The following is a 17,995-nucleotide window of genomic DNA, read 5'->3' as shown; positions in this document are numbered from 1 at the left end:
TTAGGAAAAAAATACGTAAAAACACATAGTATAGTAGTCAGCATATCGTAGATGCTACATGGTAGCTTCTGTTATTGTCATCTTTACAGTATATGAAAATTTGGGTTAACAACTTAGTTTTCTAACTTGGGAAGGGTGTTCTCAAGGTCAAATTCTGTCCATTTCAGTTGGTTAGGTTTTAAAGAGAATGATGCTTCTCAGGATGATAAAAGTTTTATTGACCCATTTTCTTTTGACCTATACTGTTTTACAGTTGTGAGTGGTTGGGTGAGAAAGAAGAAGCCAAATGAATTGTATTTCATCCTAACCCAACTTGATTATATGTCAGCCTACAGTGAGCAATAGGTGCTATTACTAATAATGATAGGTATGACTCACTGGGCACGGAAACTCTGTGCTAGCCAGTATCTTAGGTATTTAACATGTCTTATCATTTAATCTTCATAGATTCTTCTGTTTTAATTGATTCAAAGATACACCTCCACTTTCCCCCATCCCCCTCCATACACATTTTAACATCTCTTAAATAGGAAAATGTTGTATAATTGCTGTTGATTAGATAGAAATTGCAGCATAGTTATCATTACCTGTTCATGCAACAGGAATAAAAAATCCTGTCCGATAGAGAAGCACTCAGAAATGCTGCATCTCTAATGCTCTTTATGGCACAGATGATAGCGTTGTTTGTAGAAATACAAATATTATTGATTTTGAATAAAAATTAATTAATTATGAAGAATTGTGCTTAGTATGTGAAGTTACAGAATACCTTGTGGTTCATTTATAGTTTCTTATCTATTTTTATCTGTGTAATGTGTGAGAAAAAAAATCTAAGTCTAAAAAAATTCTTTCAGTAAGGTTAAAAAAAATTTGAAGCAATGAGAAAGCATATTACAGAATTTAACTGGCTTTTTTTTCTTTCTTTGTGGTAATTAATGATATATCTAATAATCTGTGGCATCCTAGATTTGATAAAATGCTGAAGTATTATGATTCTGCAGTTGGCTTTTTTAGCCTGTACAGTGTACTTTCCAGATGTGTGTGTTCATTTATATATCAGCTATATCTGTTACATCATAACAAAGTAAGAAAAACTGCAGCTCTGAGGCTGATGAGAAAAACATGAGATGTGTTCTCTGTTCAAAAGACCTTAGCAGTCTGTTGGGGAGAGAGTCTATTGCCCGTTGAAAATTGATGAACAATGGACTTAGTATTTTAGATATAAATTTTGTAGTACATTCTAGGAGAATTGATTGAACATGGTAATTGGCAGTATATAGGAAATGAGGAAGATGATTACCATGTCACAAATGTACACTATTACCTCTCCGTTAAGGAATTTCGGAGGAGGAGTTTGAAGGAAAAGATTATAGGTTCACATGTGAATGTACTTATTTTGAATTATTAATAAATAACCAAGTGAAATTAATCTGTAGCTTTTTCAAGATCTAGAGAGACCATTTTTGAGGTGATATGTGCAAAATAGTGCTTTTAATTGGTGCCTGCTCAATGAATTTTGAGTCCGAAATCTGTGGGTACAGTTTGAGGATTACAGAGTTAGATTTTGAAATGAATTGTTAATTCTTATATTCAAATGAAGTGTTTTTCTTTTCTAGACTCTGTTACGGCATGGTGCAAACCCAGATCTGAGAGATGAAGATGGGAAAACTCCTTTAGATAAAGCGCGGGAAAGGGGCCATAGTGAAGTAGTAGCTATTCTTCAGTCTCCAGGTAAGTGGCACAGTCTTTCCTTTATGCCATCTGCTGTTATTTTCAGCTTCACTTTTACAGATAGAGCTTCTTATGTATGTATTAATATTATATAAATGAACTGTTGCTATTAAGTCAAGTTGCTATTATTGCCAGTGTTCGCACAGACATTTCAGCAAACTATGCACAGACTTTAACATGTTATAAACCTTTAACAGTACTGCTCAGTGTTCTTTGAGACTGGGTGCATAATTTCAGAATGACAAAACCAAAACTTTTTTTTTCTTCTTTTTTTTTTTTTTTTTTTTTTTTTTTTAAGATTTTACTTATCTGTTTATCAGAGAGAGAGAGAGCGCACACACAAGCAGGGGGAGCAGCAGGCAGAGGGAGAAGCAGGCTCCCCGCTGAGCCAGGAGCCCTGCGTGGGGCTTGATCCCAGGACCCCAGGATCATGACCTGAGCCGAAAGCAGACACTTAACCGACTGAGACACCTAGGCATTCCAAAAACAAAAAGTTTAAGGGGCATGGGAATGTCATAAAGAATAGTTAGGTGTTATATAGATGAAGTAGTTTGACCAAATTTTTAAGTTTTCACAGAGTAGATGAATCTGAAAACTTTGTGAAATAATTCCTAGAATCAAGTGGAATATCCAAAATTATTTCCTTAAGTTGTGATTCAGCTCATTGGTGGAACTAACATTCTTTAGTATTCTTGTGCTTGCTTCAGGCAGCACATGTACTGAAATGAATTGGAACAGTATTATTTTTACTTCATAATAAGGTAATAAAGCCTTTGATAGATATAGTATCTTAATTTCAGTTTATTATTAATTAGGGATACTTTTTTTTTTCTCTTAAGTATTTGTTTGAGAGAGAGGGAGAGCACAGACAAGCATTGGGAGGGGCAAAGGAGAGGGAGAGAGTGAGAGAGAATATCAAGCAAACTCCCTGCTGAGTGTGGGGCCTGATGCAGGGCTCTATCACATGACCCTGAGATCACAACCCAAGCCAAAATCAAGAGTTAAATGCCCAACTGACTGAGCCACCCCGGTGCTCCAGGGATAATTATAGTTTGAAATTCTGTACATCCTAATGTTTTTTTCATTGAAAGAAAAATTTTCCAAAAATTTGATTGAACGATGTTTGTCTGCAGGTGATTGGATGTGTCCAGTTAATAAAGGAGATGATAAGAAAAAGAAAGACACAAACAAAGATGAAGAAGAATGTAATGAACCAAAAGGAGATCCAGAAATGGCACCTATATACTTGAAAAGGTTATTGCCAGTGTTCGCACAGACATTTCAGCAAACTATGCTGCCTTCAATAAGGTAGTTATTTGTAGTATCTGTGTTTATTGAAAAGGTGTGGTAAGAATAAAATTTAGATTGGAAATTTGATTGGAGAATTAAATCTTTTCTTCTGATTATCTGACTTAAGGAGTTTTGAAAATCAAAAAGTTTAGATTCCTAACAGTTTTTGTAGCTCACTGAGTATCAACTTTAGAGAAATTTTGGTAAGTACAGCAAACATTTATTGAGCTTTATGGTGACCTTTTTGGTAGAGGCAATGTGAGATGGTCGTTGGAGATTTACCCAAAGAAATGGGACTTGGCTTTTGCTTACAGTACCATTTGTTGCAGGTACTGAGGAAGACGTGAGTAATAAGAGTAGTAAGTGATAAGACTAGACATACCATCAGAGTTCTCTGGGAATATAGATAATTTAACAGTTAACTGGGGTGCAGAGTTCGAGAAATTTTATGCAGAAGTGAGATTTAAATTGGGGTTTAAAGGATACTTGGGGATTTTGTAGGCAGACAGATTGGAAGGATCTTGGGTCTTTTGGGTGGTTTGTTGCTTCATATTGTTTAGGTCTCAGTTCACATGTTCCATCCACTGATGTTTTTGTTCATCTAATTTAAATTACCCCTGGGATACCTTTCACATAAATTATGATGTTTTAATGTCTTTACCGAGCTTTCAGTGTCTGAAATCTTGCTCTTCTTTGACTTTTGTTTGTTTTATTGTCTGTCTCCCCTCAAAAGTGAACTCCTTGAGAGCTGGCCTGTGTACAGCTATATTTTTGCAAAGATTAAAGAGGTATAGAACAGGGCTTGATATTCAGTAGGTCCTTAGTAGATATTTAGAGCATGATTGAGTAAGTGTGTTTTGTTAGCAGTTGTAAGTATTTTAATATTAATGGAGTGTGTTTGGATTAATGGGATATATTTGGATGGCTCAGAGAACAATGTTAAAAGGTAGAGAGGAGGGGTTTGAAGGCCTCTGTGGCCAGTGCTAATGAGCCATACTCCATAGTTGAAGAAGGGTCATTACATACCTGTGAGGATATTTGTCACAGTTGATTTTGCGATTTATGAAGATTCCATTGGCAGCCCAGTTGAGAAAAGTACCAGAGAAGACCACGAATGAAAACTACATAGGTTCATTGCAAGATGAACTTCAAAAACAGTTGCTGGGGGACTGGATTTGTGGGAATAAATTCAAAAGGTTGAGAGATGGGTTGTATAGGGATTAGTGACCAGATAGTTGTGAGAGGTGAAGGAAAGGAATAGGTGAAGAATGAGTACTGAATTTTTGAGTGATTGAGAATTTGATTTTGGATAATTTAAGTTAAGGAGGTCTTTAGAACAAGTAGATTTATAAGATTCAAGTGCCTAGAAGTTGACATTAAAGTGCAGGCAGACTGTTTTAAGTAGGAGAAAGTGTCAGTAAAATAATTCACTGTGACTTGGTTTTTATTCTTCTCTAAATAGGTACAGAGGTGTAGGTATGAGTGGCCCCCTCCTTTTTTTAAACAAAACTTAGAATTCTCTTGAGAAGTCAGCAAGTTCAATTTTGAACAAGATAATTTGGCCTGAATGTTTTAGAGGACTAGCTGTCATGCCAATAAAAGAATCCTGATATATTTGGAGTAGAACTGCTTCATGATAAGGTCATCAGAAAATTATAAAAGTATGCCACCATATAACAGATTCCTTATTAGATGGTTCTTTCTTTCTTTTTTTTTTTTTTTTAATTTATTTATTTGAGAGAGTATGTGCATAAGCAAGCAGGGGGAGGGGCAGAGGGAGAGAGAGGGGGGATGGGGGGGGGAGATTCTCAGGCAGGCTCCCTCCTGAGTACAGAGCCTGACTCAGGGCTCCAGCCCTTGACCCCGGGCTCATGACCTGAGCCGAAACCAAGATTCAGACACTTAGCTGTCTGAGCCACCTGGGTTCCCCTCGATTGTTCTTTTCTTTTCTTTTTTTTCCGATGGTTATTTTCTATCACTCTTTTAAATGTTTCAGGATTGGGGATTGGAATTTTGGAATTACAGGTAATTTTTTTCTCTTTTGTTAATTTGTGTTTCCTAAAGTTTCTACAATAACCATATGGTACTTGTAAAATGAATAGATAGATAGATAGATAAATGTATGTATCTTTGTATGTTTCAGGATTGTCTAAATATAATTTTAGTTTTAGTACATTTGATGCTGAATTCTCCAGGTAATAGTTATACACATTTAATTGTGGCAAGTAAGACAGCATAAGCCTTAGTTAAGAGCTCAGACTCTAGAGTCATTGCAGAGTGGCTACTTCCTAAATATGTGGCCATGAAAAAGGTACTTAACTTCTTTTATCTTAATTGGTTTCTCCTAAAGTGAAGATAATTACATTGAATTCTCTTTAGGTTTGAGAATAAAAATTAGGTATGTATTGAGTTTATTAGGTATGTATTGAGTGTTGGCATAGTTATGCCTAATATCTTAGAGGTATCGGCTCAGGTCATGATTGTGGGATCCTGGACTTGACCCCCACATCAGATTCCCTACTCTTTTGCCTACCATATTCTATAACATATTTGAATTTATAATCAAATGCTTTTTCACTTGAAGAACATATAGTGTTATGAATTTCAGCTAAAGAGAGTTGGGATATACATCAAGTAGGGACCACATGCTGTAGAAATTCATGTGTCACCTGCCTTTCTTGGACTTTAGTAGGAGTTTTGCTTCTCCATCCTTGTGGAAGTTACCGCAAAGTTAACAATATCTATAGCTCAGTGCCTAGGATATTGTTACATGCTCAGAAAATACGTGTTAAATGAACTGCTATCTTTTATGTGATAGACCAATTTCTTTTGAGTCTATTATAATTTAAATGTATGTAAGATACTTGTTTATTTTATTTTAAAAGAATAGGTTCCTTGTTCTAAAACTGAGGTTAGTTTGTATGACTTTATTGAGTATCTATGTTCTAAACAAAGCAGTGGATGAGTATAGAAAGAAAAAGAGCCATGCCAAATTGTTCACGGTGGAAGTATTTAGGGACGTGGGATTACTAGGATCTCTTACTTTCCATTTGTATGAGAACATAGTTACATATATTTCTTTTTGTATACATTTATTCAGTTTACTTTTTAACAGCCTATGTAAAACTTACCATTGGATATTTTTGTTTTCTTTAATGTATAATTGCATTTTGTTTTAGGTTCTTTTCCTGGCTTCCTAAAATTCTTTTATTTATTTATTTTTTTAAGGAAGGCAAGTCTTGCTCTGATTCGAAAAATGATTCATTTTTGCTCTGAAGCACTCTTAAAAGAAGTTTGTGATTCTGATGTTGGTCACAATTTGCCTACAGTACTAGTGGAAATCACTGCAACTGTCCTTGATCAAGAGGTCAGATTTTTATCATTTTTGAAACTCTGGTAGCTTTAATTCCCTTTAGACAATGGTTAGTAAAATAATTTAATTTTTGTCCCTAATTTCAGTAAATCATTTTGTTTACGAAATTACTGCATTTGTCTACTTCAGGCAGTTAAATTTATTTTTATCGTTTTTCCTTAATTGCCTTTTTGTTTTCCCCCAGGATGATGATGATGGCCACTTGCTGGCTTTGCAAATCATAAGAGATTTGGTAGATAAAGGTGGTGATATTTTTTTGGATCAGCTAGCCAGACTTGGTGTAATTAGCAAAGTGTCAACTTTGGCAGGACCTTCCTCTGATGATGAGAATGAAGAGGAATCAAAACCAGAAAAAGTGAGTGATGTTGTTTGCAGTTTTATCAAGAGTAGAGTTTTTTAGAGGAAATCTAGTTATAATTTACGATGACTTTTGATAAAATAATGGCAGTATGAGGTAGTACTAGAATTTTTATAAAATTTGGTTATTTTTATTTTAAGATTTTATTTTTTTATTTTGGAGAAAGAATGTGATCAGGGGAAGAGGCAGAGGAAGAAGAGAGAAAAATATGAAGCTGACTCTGTGCTGAGTGTGGAGCCTGATACAGGGCTCAATCCTACAATCCTGAGATCATGATCCAAACCAAAACCAAGAGTTGGACGCTGAACTAGCTAATCCATGCAGGCACCCCCAAAATTTGGTTATTTTTAGAAAGTTTATTGATAAAATATAAAACTTACAGAAAAATTGCAAATAGAGTATCAGAGTGTTCTTTTTAAATTCACTAATTATTGACATTTTGCTCCATTTACTTTATTTACACAGACACTGTGTGTGTGTACATTTAAGAAATATTATTTGAAGGGCATCTGGCTGGCTCATTTGGTAGTGCATACAACTTTTGAGCTTGGAGTTGTGAATTTGAGCCCCATATTGGTTGTAGAGATTACTTAAAAGTAGAATATTTTAAGAAGTACCTGGGTGGCTTTGTCATTTAAGTATCTGACTCTTGATCTTAGTTTAGATCTTGATCCTCACAGTTGTGAGTTCAGGCTCTATGTTGGGCTCCACACTGGTCCTAGAGCCTACTTAAAGAAAAAAAAATTATTATTATTTTAATGATTGTATTTATTTGCCAGAGAGAGAGAGCACAGGCAGGGGGACCGGCAGGCAGAGGTATTAGCAGGCTCCCTGGGAGCCCGCCCGATGTGGGACCTGATCCCAGGATCTTGGGACCATAACCCAAGCTGAAGGTAGACACCCAACTGACTGAGCCATCCAGGTGCTCCCAAAATATTATTTGAATATTATTTGAGAAGATGGGTACATAATGCCCCTTTTAACAACCTAAAACTTCACCAAAAAACCAGGACATTCTCTTGTATAATACTGGTTAGTTATCAAAGTCAGGAAATTTATATTTATTTATTTACTAATAACTAACTAAATAAATAGATTTTATTTATTTGACAGAGAGAGACAGCGAGAACAGGAGCACAAGCAGGAAGAGTGGAAAAGGGAGAAGCAGGCTTCCTGCCAAGCAGGGAGCCCAATGTGTGGCTCGATTGCAGACCTTGGGATCGTGACCTGAGCCTAAGGCAGATGCTTAATGACTGAGCTACCAGGCGCCCCTATTTATTTATTTTTAAAGATTTTATTCATTTGAGAGAGAGAATGCTCGAGTATGAGCAGAAGGGAATGGCAGAGGGAGAGGGAGAAGCAGATTCTCTACTGAGCAGGGGGCCTGATTGGACGTTCAATCCCAAAACCCTTAGATCTTGACCTGAGCCAAAGGCAGATGCCACACAGGTGGCTGAAGCCACACAGGTGTCCTGAAGATGATCTCCTTAAACACTGATGCTTGAACAAGTGGGTACATACAGACATAAAAAAGAAATTTTGATTATGCCATAGGTACCACATACAAAATTAATAGAAAATGAATCACAGACTGGAATGTATGGTCATATAAAACTTAAAGAGGGAAAGGAAGAAAATCTTACTGACCTTGATCATGACAAAGATTTCTTAAATAGGACATTAAAAACATATATTGTAGGGGTGCCTGGCTGGCTCAGCTGGAAGAGTATCCAGTTTTGATCTCAGGGTTGTGAATTCAAGCCCCACATTGGGTATAAAGATTACTTAAAAATAAATAAATAAAAAGGTTATACTATACAAGAGAAAAATAAATCGGTAAATTTTCCTTTATCAAAAGTAATCTTCTGTTCTTAAAGATACCTTGTTTAGAAAACGGAAAGACGGTTTCTTGTGTGGCTCATTGGTTGAGTGTCCGATTCTTGATTTTGTCTCAAGTCATGATCTCAGAGTCATGGGGTCAAGCGCCATGTTGGGCTCCATGCTCAGCGTGGAGTCTGCTTGAGATGCTCTCTCTCCCTCTCCTTTTGCCCCTCTTTGCTGTACTATAATATACATACATGCATACATACATACATACATACATACATACATACATAGCTTAAAAAGAAAATGAAAAGACACCCCAGAAGATACTCTTTGTCTGAAAATATTTTATTTGGCCTTCATTTTTGATGGATATTTTCAGTGCCTGCAAGGACTTTTGGCTGATCATTTTCTAGCACTTTTAGAGATGGTCCATTGTCACCTGATGTATATAGTCTCCATTGAGAAATTCGCTTTATTTCTCATCTTAGTTCTTTGGTACATAACATATATATATATATTTTTTTTAAGATTTATTTATTTGAGAGAGAGTGTGTGAGTGAGAGAGAGCACAAGCATGGGGGAGGGTCACAGGGAGAGGGAGAATCAGGCTCCCTGCTGAGCAGGGAGCCCCATGTGGGGCTCAATCCCAGGACCCTGGGATCATGACCTGAGCTGAAGGCAGTCACTTAACCAACTGAGACACCCCGGTGCCCCAACTTAACATCTCTTCTAACAACATTTTTTCTTCCTCTGGCTATTCTTATAATTTTAAACAGTGTGACTTTGCTCTGCTTTGTTGTGCTTGGTGTACTTGTATAAATATGCATGTGTGAGTGTCCATCCCTGCTCAGGGTTTAATTTTCTTTGATCTGTGGGATTAAACTTTTTATCAAATTTGAAACTTTTCAGCATTTGAAATGCAACTGTCTGACCATCTTGTGTGATCTCTGGGAATTATCCAGCTTAATAATTTTCCATTTGTTCTTTGCCTATCCATTATGGACTGTCACCCTAGAAATGAGTGGTCCGGTACTCGTTAGAGACTCATGGTGACCACTTTGCCGATTTCTAAAAGTCTTTTGACTTGGCTCCCTAATCCTGAACTCATCGTCCATATGTTCTGTTTGCTTTAGCCTCTTGAAACACATATCTCTATTTCTTGAAGTCATACTGCTCGACTCTCTTTGTGTTTCTTCTTAGCCAGAAATTTTTGTCTGGAACTAAAGGGCTTAACTTGTTTTTTTCTGTTTTCTGGGGGATCATGGTCTTATATTGCATATTGCCCAGTGTTTGAGACACTTTTTCACGTATTTTGACTAGCTTTTTGTTGTTTACAGTGCGTAAAGAAGTCTTGGTGCTTGTTAACTCATTGCAGCTTAGAGCAAAAGTAGTTAGAGAAATTTATAATCCGTACTTTACAATCTCATTTTAGTGTTATAAGCTAACTATTTCAGTTTTTTATGTTCACAAAAATATGTAAAAATATTTTTTAAGTGTAACAAGTTTTTTTGAAGTTTAAAAGTGCTTTACCCAGGGTTACCTGGGTGGCTCAGTCAGTTAAGCACCTGCCTTGGTCTCAGGTCTTGATCTCCAGGTCTTGGGTTCAAGCCCTGTTTTGGGCTCCCTCCCACTCATGCTCTCTCTGTCTCAAATAAGTAAATAAAATCTTGAAAAAAAAAGTGCTTTACCACATACACATGTATGTACACAAATACCAAGTTCACATACGGTTATGATGAATATTCTTAATATTTAAATGTTGTCAACACAATAAAATTTTTCAGGATGTCAGGCTAAGAAAACAAGTGTGTTTACAAATTGCTTTTTCTTTTAAGCATGATCAAAAATCTTTTTTTTTTTTTTTTAAGATTTAAAAAAAAAAATTTGAGACACAGGGGGACACCTGGGTGGCTCAGTTGGTTAAGCGGCTGTCTTTGGTTCAGGTCATGATCCCAGCGTCCTGGGATTGAGTCCCACATCGGGCTCCTTGCTCAGCAGGGAGCCTGCTTCTCCCTCTGCCTATCTCTGCCACTCTGTCTGCCTGTGCTCATTCTCTCTGACAAATAAATAAAATCTTAAAAAAAAAAAATTGAGACACAGAGACAGCATAAGTGGGGAGGATAATTAGATAGTTTTGTGTAGACCAAATCCGTTGGTCTTCTCTATCAGTACACCTGGAAATGTAACTTAGGTCGTTATTTATATGACTTTTTTTTGTTTTTAAGATTTCCTTTATTTATTAGAGTAAGAGAGAGGACGAGCCGGGGGGGGGGGGGGGGGGGGGCAGGGGAGAGAAGCAAGCTCAATCCCAGGACTCTGGGATCAGGAACTGAGCAGAAGGCAGATGCTTAACTGATTGAGCTACCCAGGTGCCCCTATTTATGTAACTTTCTTGACATTTTTAGGACTTGTAAGATTTAGCTATAGGTAATTAGTTGAATCAAAATACATACTAAACTGCAGGCAACTGAATATGTTAAGTTCAGAATGGTTTAGTTCTACATTTGATACATAGACATATTTTTAAAAACCTGTGAGTATTTGATACAGATATTGTTTTCCTTGTTTCACTGAATAATTTTACACATTTAGGAAGATGAACCACAGGAGGATGCTAAAGAATTGCAGCAAGGTAAACCATATCATTGGAGAGACTGGTCAATCATTAGGGGAAGGGACTGTTTATATATATGGAGTGATGCAGCAGCCTTGGAATTATCTAATGGCAGTAATGGATGGTTCAGATTTATCTTGGATGGAAAACTAGCCACCATGTATTCAAGTGGTAGTCCTGAAGGTGGATCGGATAGTTCAGGTAATGTTTTATTTCTTCTAAAATGTTTTAATAGTTTCTGTAATTTTGATGGTTTGTTTTTATGCTGATAATTTTGCTAGCATTGTCATAGAAATAGCACATTTTTGATGATCATAGGCCAACTTATTTAATATCAACATAGAAAAACTGTTCTCCCATGAAAGCATTTAAGAAATGCCTTTTTATTGTATGAGACAAGGAATAGCACTGTACGTACTTTTCCTCTCTCTAATGTTAGGTAAAATTACCTCTTACGATGTAATGATGAATTGTATGTATGTGAAGCAACCTCAAGTAGTATCTTTTCCAAAAGCCTTATATTTTAAAAAATTATGCGTGTAGGAGTGCTTTATGCCTGAAACCAGTGGGAATATACCAAAGAATAAAACTCTGCTAATTAAGTTTTTTATATAAAACAGATATTCCAGTGGTAGTTTAAAAAAAAAAAGGAATATTTGAAAAGAATGAGGTTTTAAAAGAATCATTTTGTCTTTATAGAAAGCAGAAGTGAATTCTTAGAGAAGTTACAAAGAGCTCGAGGCCAAGTAAAGCCATCTACTTCAAGTCAACCTATACTCTCAGCACCAGGACCCACTAAACTCACTGTAGGAAATTGGTCACTAACTTGTTTGAAAGAAGGAGAAATTGCTATTCATAACTCAGATGGTCAGCAAGCAACAATACTGAAAGAAGATTTACCTGGTTTTGTATTTGAATCTAATAGGGGAACCAAACATTCATTTACTGCAGAAACTTCTCTGGGTAAGTTGTATAGAATATATGTTTAACACATAAGAATAAATAAGTATCTTAAATTGCAGTGAAATAAATTCTGTGAAATGTCCTTTTTTTTTTTTTAAAGGTTCAGAATTTGTGACTGGTTGGACTGGTAAAAGAGGCAGAAAATTGAAATCTAAATTAGAAAAAACAAAGCAAAAGGTATATTTGTGAGATTTTCTTTTTCTTTTTTTTTTTTGTCATTTATACTGACTTGGTAAGGTTTCATTGGTATATTGCAAGCATTTAAAAAATTGGGCCATATAACACAAGTTACCCTAATCTAACATATTTTGTTTTTCTTTTTCTGTGCTCATTATTTTATGTTCCACAGTACATACACATTTCCTTATAATTTTATACACATGCTAAACACAAATATTAAAACAAAATTTGTAAGACAATAAACTTTAAATTTTTGACTTGTTAATGTCACAAAAACTTTGAACTCATGCTTTAATTATTATTACAGTGGGGTTGAAAACATCATTTTATTTTACAATCCTGATTTAATACTTCATGATAAAGCAATTTGAATGTCTGGTTCTAGATTCATATATTTTGATGCTTAGTTTAAACGTCATCTTAGGTGAAATAATTGTTTCAAAAAGATATAGGAGCAAGTGTTTACTGACTCCCATCTTCAAAATAACAATAATAATTTTTAAATTTTATCCATTAAGTATGCTTCCCCCCCTACCCAACCCCCCCAAATAAGGCTACATATCACTTGGACTGGCTCAGTAGAGAGAGCATGCAACTCTTGATTTTGGAGGTTTAAGTCCAAGCCCCACATTGGATATGGAGATTACTTAAAAATATAAGCCAGTATATTTCCATCTTTATTATATCAATTCTTGCTTTTTATTTTTCATTTTTTAAAGAGACAGTAATCTCATAATTAGATTCTGTATTTTCTGATGGCAGAAATTTTTATTTTACCTACAATGATATAGAATAGTTTTTTCATACAGTATATGAAGAATGCCTTTAGATGTTTTGAATTGGGGTCTTACTGTGTTTCTTATGGCTTTGGCCATAGAAATAGTAGTAATAGGTTTTATTTGGAGCAGTTATACATAAATGTTTATGTCTCCATTTCTGCTTGTTAATGTGTTGGGCCATCCTAAAGATACTTCCAGATGCTAGACCTTGGAAAGAAACATTTTCATTTCTTTAGATACATATATATTATCTCTATAGCTATATATATGACTTTGTGATTGCTTCTTTGTTTTTAAAAAGAGTGTGAGGTTAGAAGTTTTTTCTAATTCAGGATATCTTAAGGGCATTTGAGGAAGAAATATCTCATTTGAAGATAGCCATTAGATGCTAAAAGGAATTTGAACTAAATATAGTCCATTTTTGTTATTCATTATAGTTGTGTTATGTAAAGCTTCTGTGAATACTGAACTACTGCTCTTAGGGGAAACACAGGGTTAGGTTCTTTTGAGGCTCTGGTCACATTTTTGTAACTGATCCATACCTAACCTTATTTTATGTGTCTTTCTGTTTAAAGATACCATCTTTAATGTATATTACTGACTTCTTAACACTGAACTTGGAGCCATTAACACCCTCATGCCTGAATGAAGTTTACCTAACACACATTTTCTCCTTAAGACATGTGTCATGCCTTCTTGTGCTTAGAAACACTGGGCAGCACTTCAGTACTATGTATGGTGGCCATTTTAAACAGTGAAAGCACCAATAAAACCACAGAAATGTTAAAAACATGGCACAAAATAGAGTGTGGAAAGAGGAAACTTGTTCGTAAAGAGCTAATACAAGTATGACACTTGGTTAAAGGTAGAGTTCGCCTTCTTTGACCTCACCTGAGAACATGCGCATGAGGCACCTCTCAAGTTTTTGTTGCACTGTGCATGTCCACAAGTGACTGTGAGAGCACTCTAAGTATTGATTTGGAGATTATAGATTTTAGTGAGTAGTTGAACTCATGAATATAGAATTCTCAAATAATGAGGATCAACTGTAATTTTTTATAAACTTACCACTGAGCTATCTCAGGAATTTCTTGTGATTCCTGATAGGTTGTATTAACCAACCAAATTCAGAGTCAGTGGGAACTGAAATTTCACAATACAGAAGAAAAGTAAGAAGTAGAATAAATTAAGGAGAACTAGTCTCAGTCCTTTACTTTCATATTCTTAAAGAATATGTGATTATTGACTTTGTTTCTTAAAGTGGATTAGTAACCTATTGACCATGTGGCTATTCTTTGGGTATGGAAATAGTACATATCAAAATATACTGTTGTAATTTTAACTATTCATTTTAACCTTCATTTTTCTTATTAATACTGTTTTACAAAGGGTTAGTGTCTTAAGTGTTGTCTAATATTCAGAGCTTACTTTCCTCCTAATTCTGAAAGGCATACCAAAATAGAATGAAAAAGTACTATTAATTCATTTCAGGAGTCAATTTTTTTCTATTACGTTAGAATTATGCTAGGTTAGTTTTTTAAATGAAATTACATAAGTCCAAAATTTACATTATTTAAGCAGATATTTTTAAAGACTGTATGTACTTAATTTTGTCAGACCCAAACCTGGGACACATTAATTTATTTTTAATTTTAATTTTAGTTTTTTTTCAAGTTCCAAAAAGGCTTTATTACATACAGAGTGGGAGGGGTTCAGTCCTTTTTGGCTACCTCTTCGCTCATGGCTGCCAGGACATTGCTCAGCTCCTTTCTCTTCCTCTTGGCATGGATGTGTGTCCCTACTCTTTTCTTGATGACCTTGAGGGAACAGTTGTCCTTGGAGACTTTGAACAGTTCTATAGCATACTGCTGGTATGGGACGAAGCTGTGTACCTCTCAGATCCTGTCTTGCATGAACTTGGTGTGCTTGGTGAGGTGCCCATGGCGGCAGCTGTGCATGCTCATGTTCTTCGTCACCTTGTGGTCCTTTTGAGGCCCATGGTGGTAGAGTAGTGCAGAGCCATGGCTGCTTTTCCTACATGGCTCCAGTGGCAGAAAGGCTCAAATAACATTAATTTAAGTGAAAGGTGGCTAGTACCCAAACCAACTGTGGTCATTATTCCTTATGATTAAATATATAAATCTATAGAGTGTCATTTATACTTGGAATAATATAAATAGAGAAAAGAGTAAAACCTAAAGCACAGGGGCGCCTGGGTGGCTCAGTCAGTTAAGTGTCTGTTTTCGGCATAGGTCATAATCTTGGGGTCCTGGAATCGAGCCCCGCTTCAGGCTCCCTGCCCAATGGGGAGTCTGCTCCTCCATTTGCCTCTGCCCCTCCCCCCACTCGTGTGCTCTTTCTCTCCCCGCCATAAGTAAATAAAATCTTTAAAAAAAAACCCAAAACCTAAAGTACACCCCTAAAGCAAAACCTAAAGTAAAGAGAAAAGAATAAAACCTAAAGTACACCCCTAAAGTCTAAAACCTAAAGTTGAACCCTGTTAAAAGGTTCAGCTTCAGGGGAGTTCCTTTCTGTATACAAGATGGAAGGCTGCCTAATTCATGGAACATTGAATAAAGCCAAGTAGGTCTTTAAGTAAGTTTTAAGGAAAAGTTAAAAAGATTCAACTTTGGTTGATTGAGCTATAGGTGGCTTAATTTTTTTTTTTTTTTTTGCTTATTTATATTTTCTAATTGGTTCACCATAATTAGGTTACTTTTATTTAAAAAAAGCAAAGTTAATTTTTTACAAGTTGTTAAAGTTTATTTAAATGAAATAAGCCCTCTTTGGCATATGAATACAAAGTTTAAACAACCAAAAATTAAGGTTATGAGTTATTTTATTTGATATTGCTTAAATCTACTAGAGTACTTTTTCACCTGTTAGAACCTTTGACATATATGAGTAGAAGTAGTAGCATTTCTTGGATGTTGGTAATGAAACAAAAAATTTAAAAGTTTCACATTTATATGTAGGTAGAAGAGATTTGTTCAAACTGAGAATTCATATTTGCAATTTTAATTTGGTAGGTACGAACTATGGCTCGAGATTTATATGACGACCACTTTAAAGCTGTGGAAAGCATGCCTCGTGGAGTAGTGGTAACACTCAGAAACATAGCAACTCAGTTAGAGTCATCTTGGGAACTTCATACAAATAGACAAGTATGTTATTCAGCTTCTTGGTTTTATGACACACATTGATCTTGGTTTAGTTTTTCCCCCTTTACCCTTATATTCTGGGTATTGTTTAGCGGTCAGCAAATTACCACCCATGGGCTAAATTAGGCCTGCCACCTATTTTTATATGGCTTTGTAAGAATGGTTTTTATATTTTTAAATGGTTGAAAACAAATCAGAAGTAAGAGTAGTATTTTCTGATACATGAAAATTACATGAAAATGTAATGATAGTGTCCAAAAGTAGTTTTATTGCTCACAGCCATACTCACTCTTTTACCTGTTGTCTGTGACTGCTTTGGTCGTCTGGCTGCAGGGCAGAGTTGAATAGGTGTGACAGAGGCCATATAGCCTGTAAAGCCCAAAATACTTCTAATTGTCCCTTTATAAAATGTTTTGTGCACTGGGCGCCTGGTGACTCAAAGTCATAAAGTTATGCGTCCTGACTCTTGATTTTGGTTCAGGTCATGATCTCAGGGTTGTGAGATTGAGCCCTGTATTGGCCTCTGTGCTCAGCCTGGAGCCTGCTTAAGATTTTCTCTTTCCCTCTCCCTCTGCCCCTCTTCACGGCTGCCCTCTCTTAAAAAAAATTGTTTTCTGACCCTGGCAGAGATATAATTTACATTAATAATTTGAACTCCCTATTCTTATTTAATATCTGACTTATTTTCTTGATAATTGATGTGATAAATTAAGTATATTAAGACCTGTTTTTTGGTCATTTTTGTCTTCATTAAAATTTTTTTTTTTTTTTTTTTTTTTTAGTGTATTGAAAGTGAGAACACTTGGAGAGATTTAATGAAGACAGCCTTAGAAAATCTAATTGTACTTTTGAAGGATGAAAACACAATTTCACCATATGAAATGTGTAGTAGTGGATTGGTGCAAGCACTGCTTACTGTTTTAAACAATGTAAGTTTACGAAATAATACAAAACAGACTATAATAGTTCTAACAATTATTTGTAGCTACATTTTTGGCAGAGCATTTGTTTTGTCAAGAAATATTTAGAAACTGAGGTAATAAATGTTAATACTTATAATTTCTCTGGCCTTTCCTTTATGTTGTATCATTAGTTTGAGCCAGTTGAATTCATTAATTGAGTCTATTTTGATTTTTCAGTTTTTGTTTTGTCAAGAAATGTTTGTTTTGTTTCTTTTGTCAAATTTTTTGTTGTATTTGTTTTGTCAAGAAATATTTAAAAACTGAGGTAATAAATGTTAATATTTATAATTTCTCTGGCCTTTTCTTTATGTTATATCATTAGTTTGAGCCAGTTGAATTCAATAATTGAGTCTGTTTAGATTTTTGAGTTTCCCAATTACAATTTATTCTAGATTTTTCTGACAAAACACTTACTTTGGCCTAAGTTTTAACATTATTCACTGCTCTGATTTCTTCATAAAATGAAGTTGTTCTATAGACCTTCTTAAGACCTTAAATTATATGCATAAAATTAATTTATGAGCCATGACTGTTTAGGAAGTTACTGTGACTATTTGACAAGTATTTGCTAATAACCTTCTGTTTCTTGTCAACTTAGTCTACCTTTAGTATCTCTTAATTGTGATGAAAATCTTTATTTTAATGAATCATACCATATATACTTATTATATATGTATACTTATTATAACCAATTCTAACAAAAGTATAAAAAGTGAAAGTTTTCTTCTATTTTAGCTCTACTTCCCACTTTAATTTT

The 17,995-nt window shown here is 35.2% G+C and overlaps 1 protein-coding gene across 4 annotated transcripts in view; it reads left to right on the top strand.

The window, feature by feature from the left end:
- The window catches only part of LOC111158184 (HECT domain E3 ubiquitin protein ligase 1), a 93,511-nt gene that overhangs the window by 37,411 nt on the left and 38,105 nt on the right, over nt 1-17,995 (top strand). For all 4 annotated transcript variants that reach the window (XM_022520098.1, XM_022520122.1, XM_022520113.1 and 1 more), the window contains exons 9-17: nt 1,617-1,731; nt 2,865-3,039; nt 6,250-6,388; nt 6,579-6,749; nt 11,172-11,394; nt 11,893-12,156; nt 12,257-12,333; nt 16,145-16,279; nt 17,059-17,205. In XM_022520098.1, coding sequence (XP_022375806.1) covers nt 1,617-1,731; nt 2,865-3,039; nt 6,250-6,388; nt 6,579-6,749; nt 11,172-11,394; nt 11,893-12,156; nt 12,257-12,333; nt 16,145-16,279; nt 17,059-17,205 — 1,446 coding nt within the window. The remainder of the gene's footprint in view (nt 1-1,616; nt 1,732-2,864; nt 3,040-6,249; nt 6,389-6,578; nt 6,750-11,171; nt 11,395-11,892; nt 12,157-12,256; nt 12,334-16,144; nt 16,280-17,058; nt 17,206-17,995) is intronic.

Source organism: Enhydra lutris, unplaced genomic scaffold, assembly GCF_002288905.1.
Source record: "Enhydra lutris kenyoni isolate GAN:26980312 unplaced genomic scaffold, ASM228890v2 scaffoldscaffold4, whole genome shotgun sequence".
Taxonomy (NCBI): Eukaryota; Metazoa; Chordata; class Mammalia; order Carnivora; family Mustelidae; genus Enhydra; species Enhydra lutris.
The sequence above is the reverse complement of the archived record's forward strand: the minus strand, read 5'-3'. Positions and strand labels throughout refer to the sequence as shown.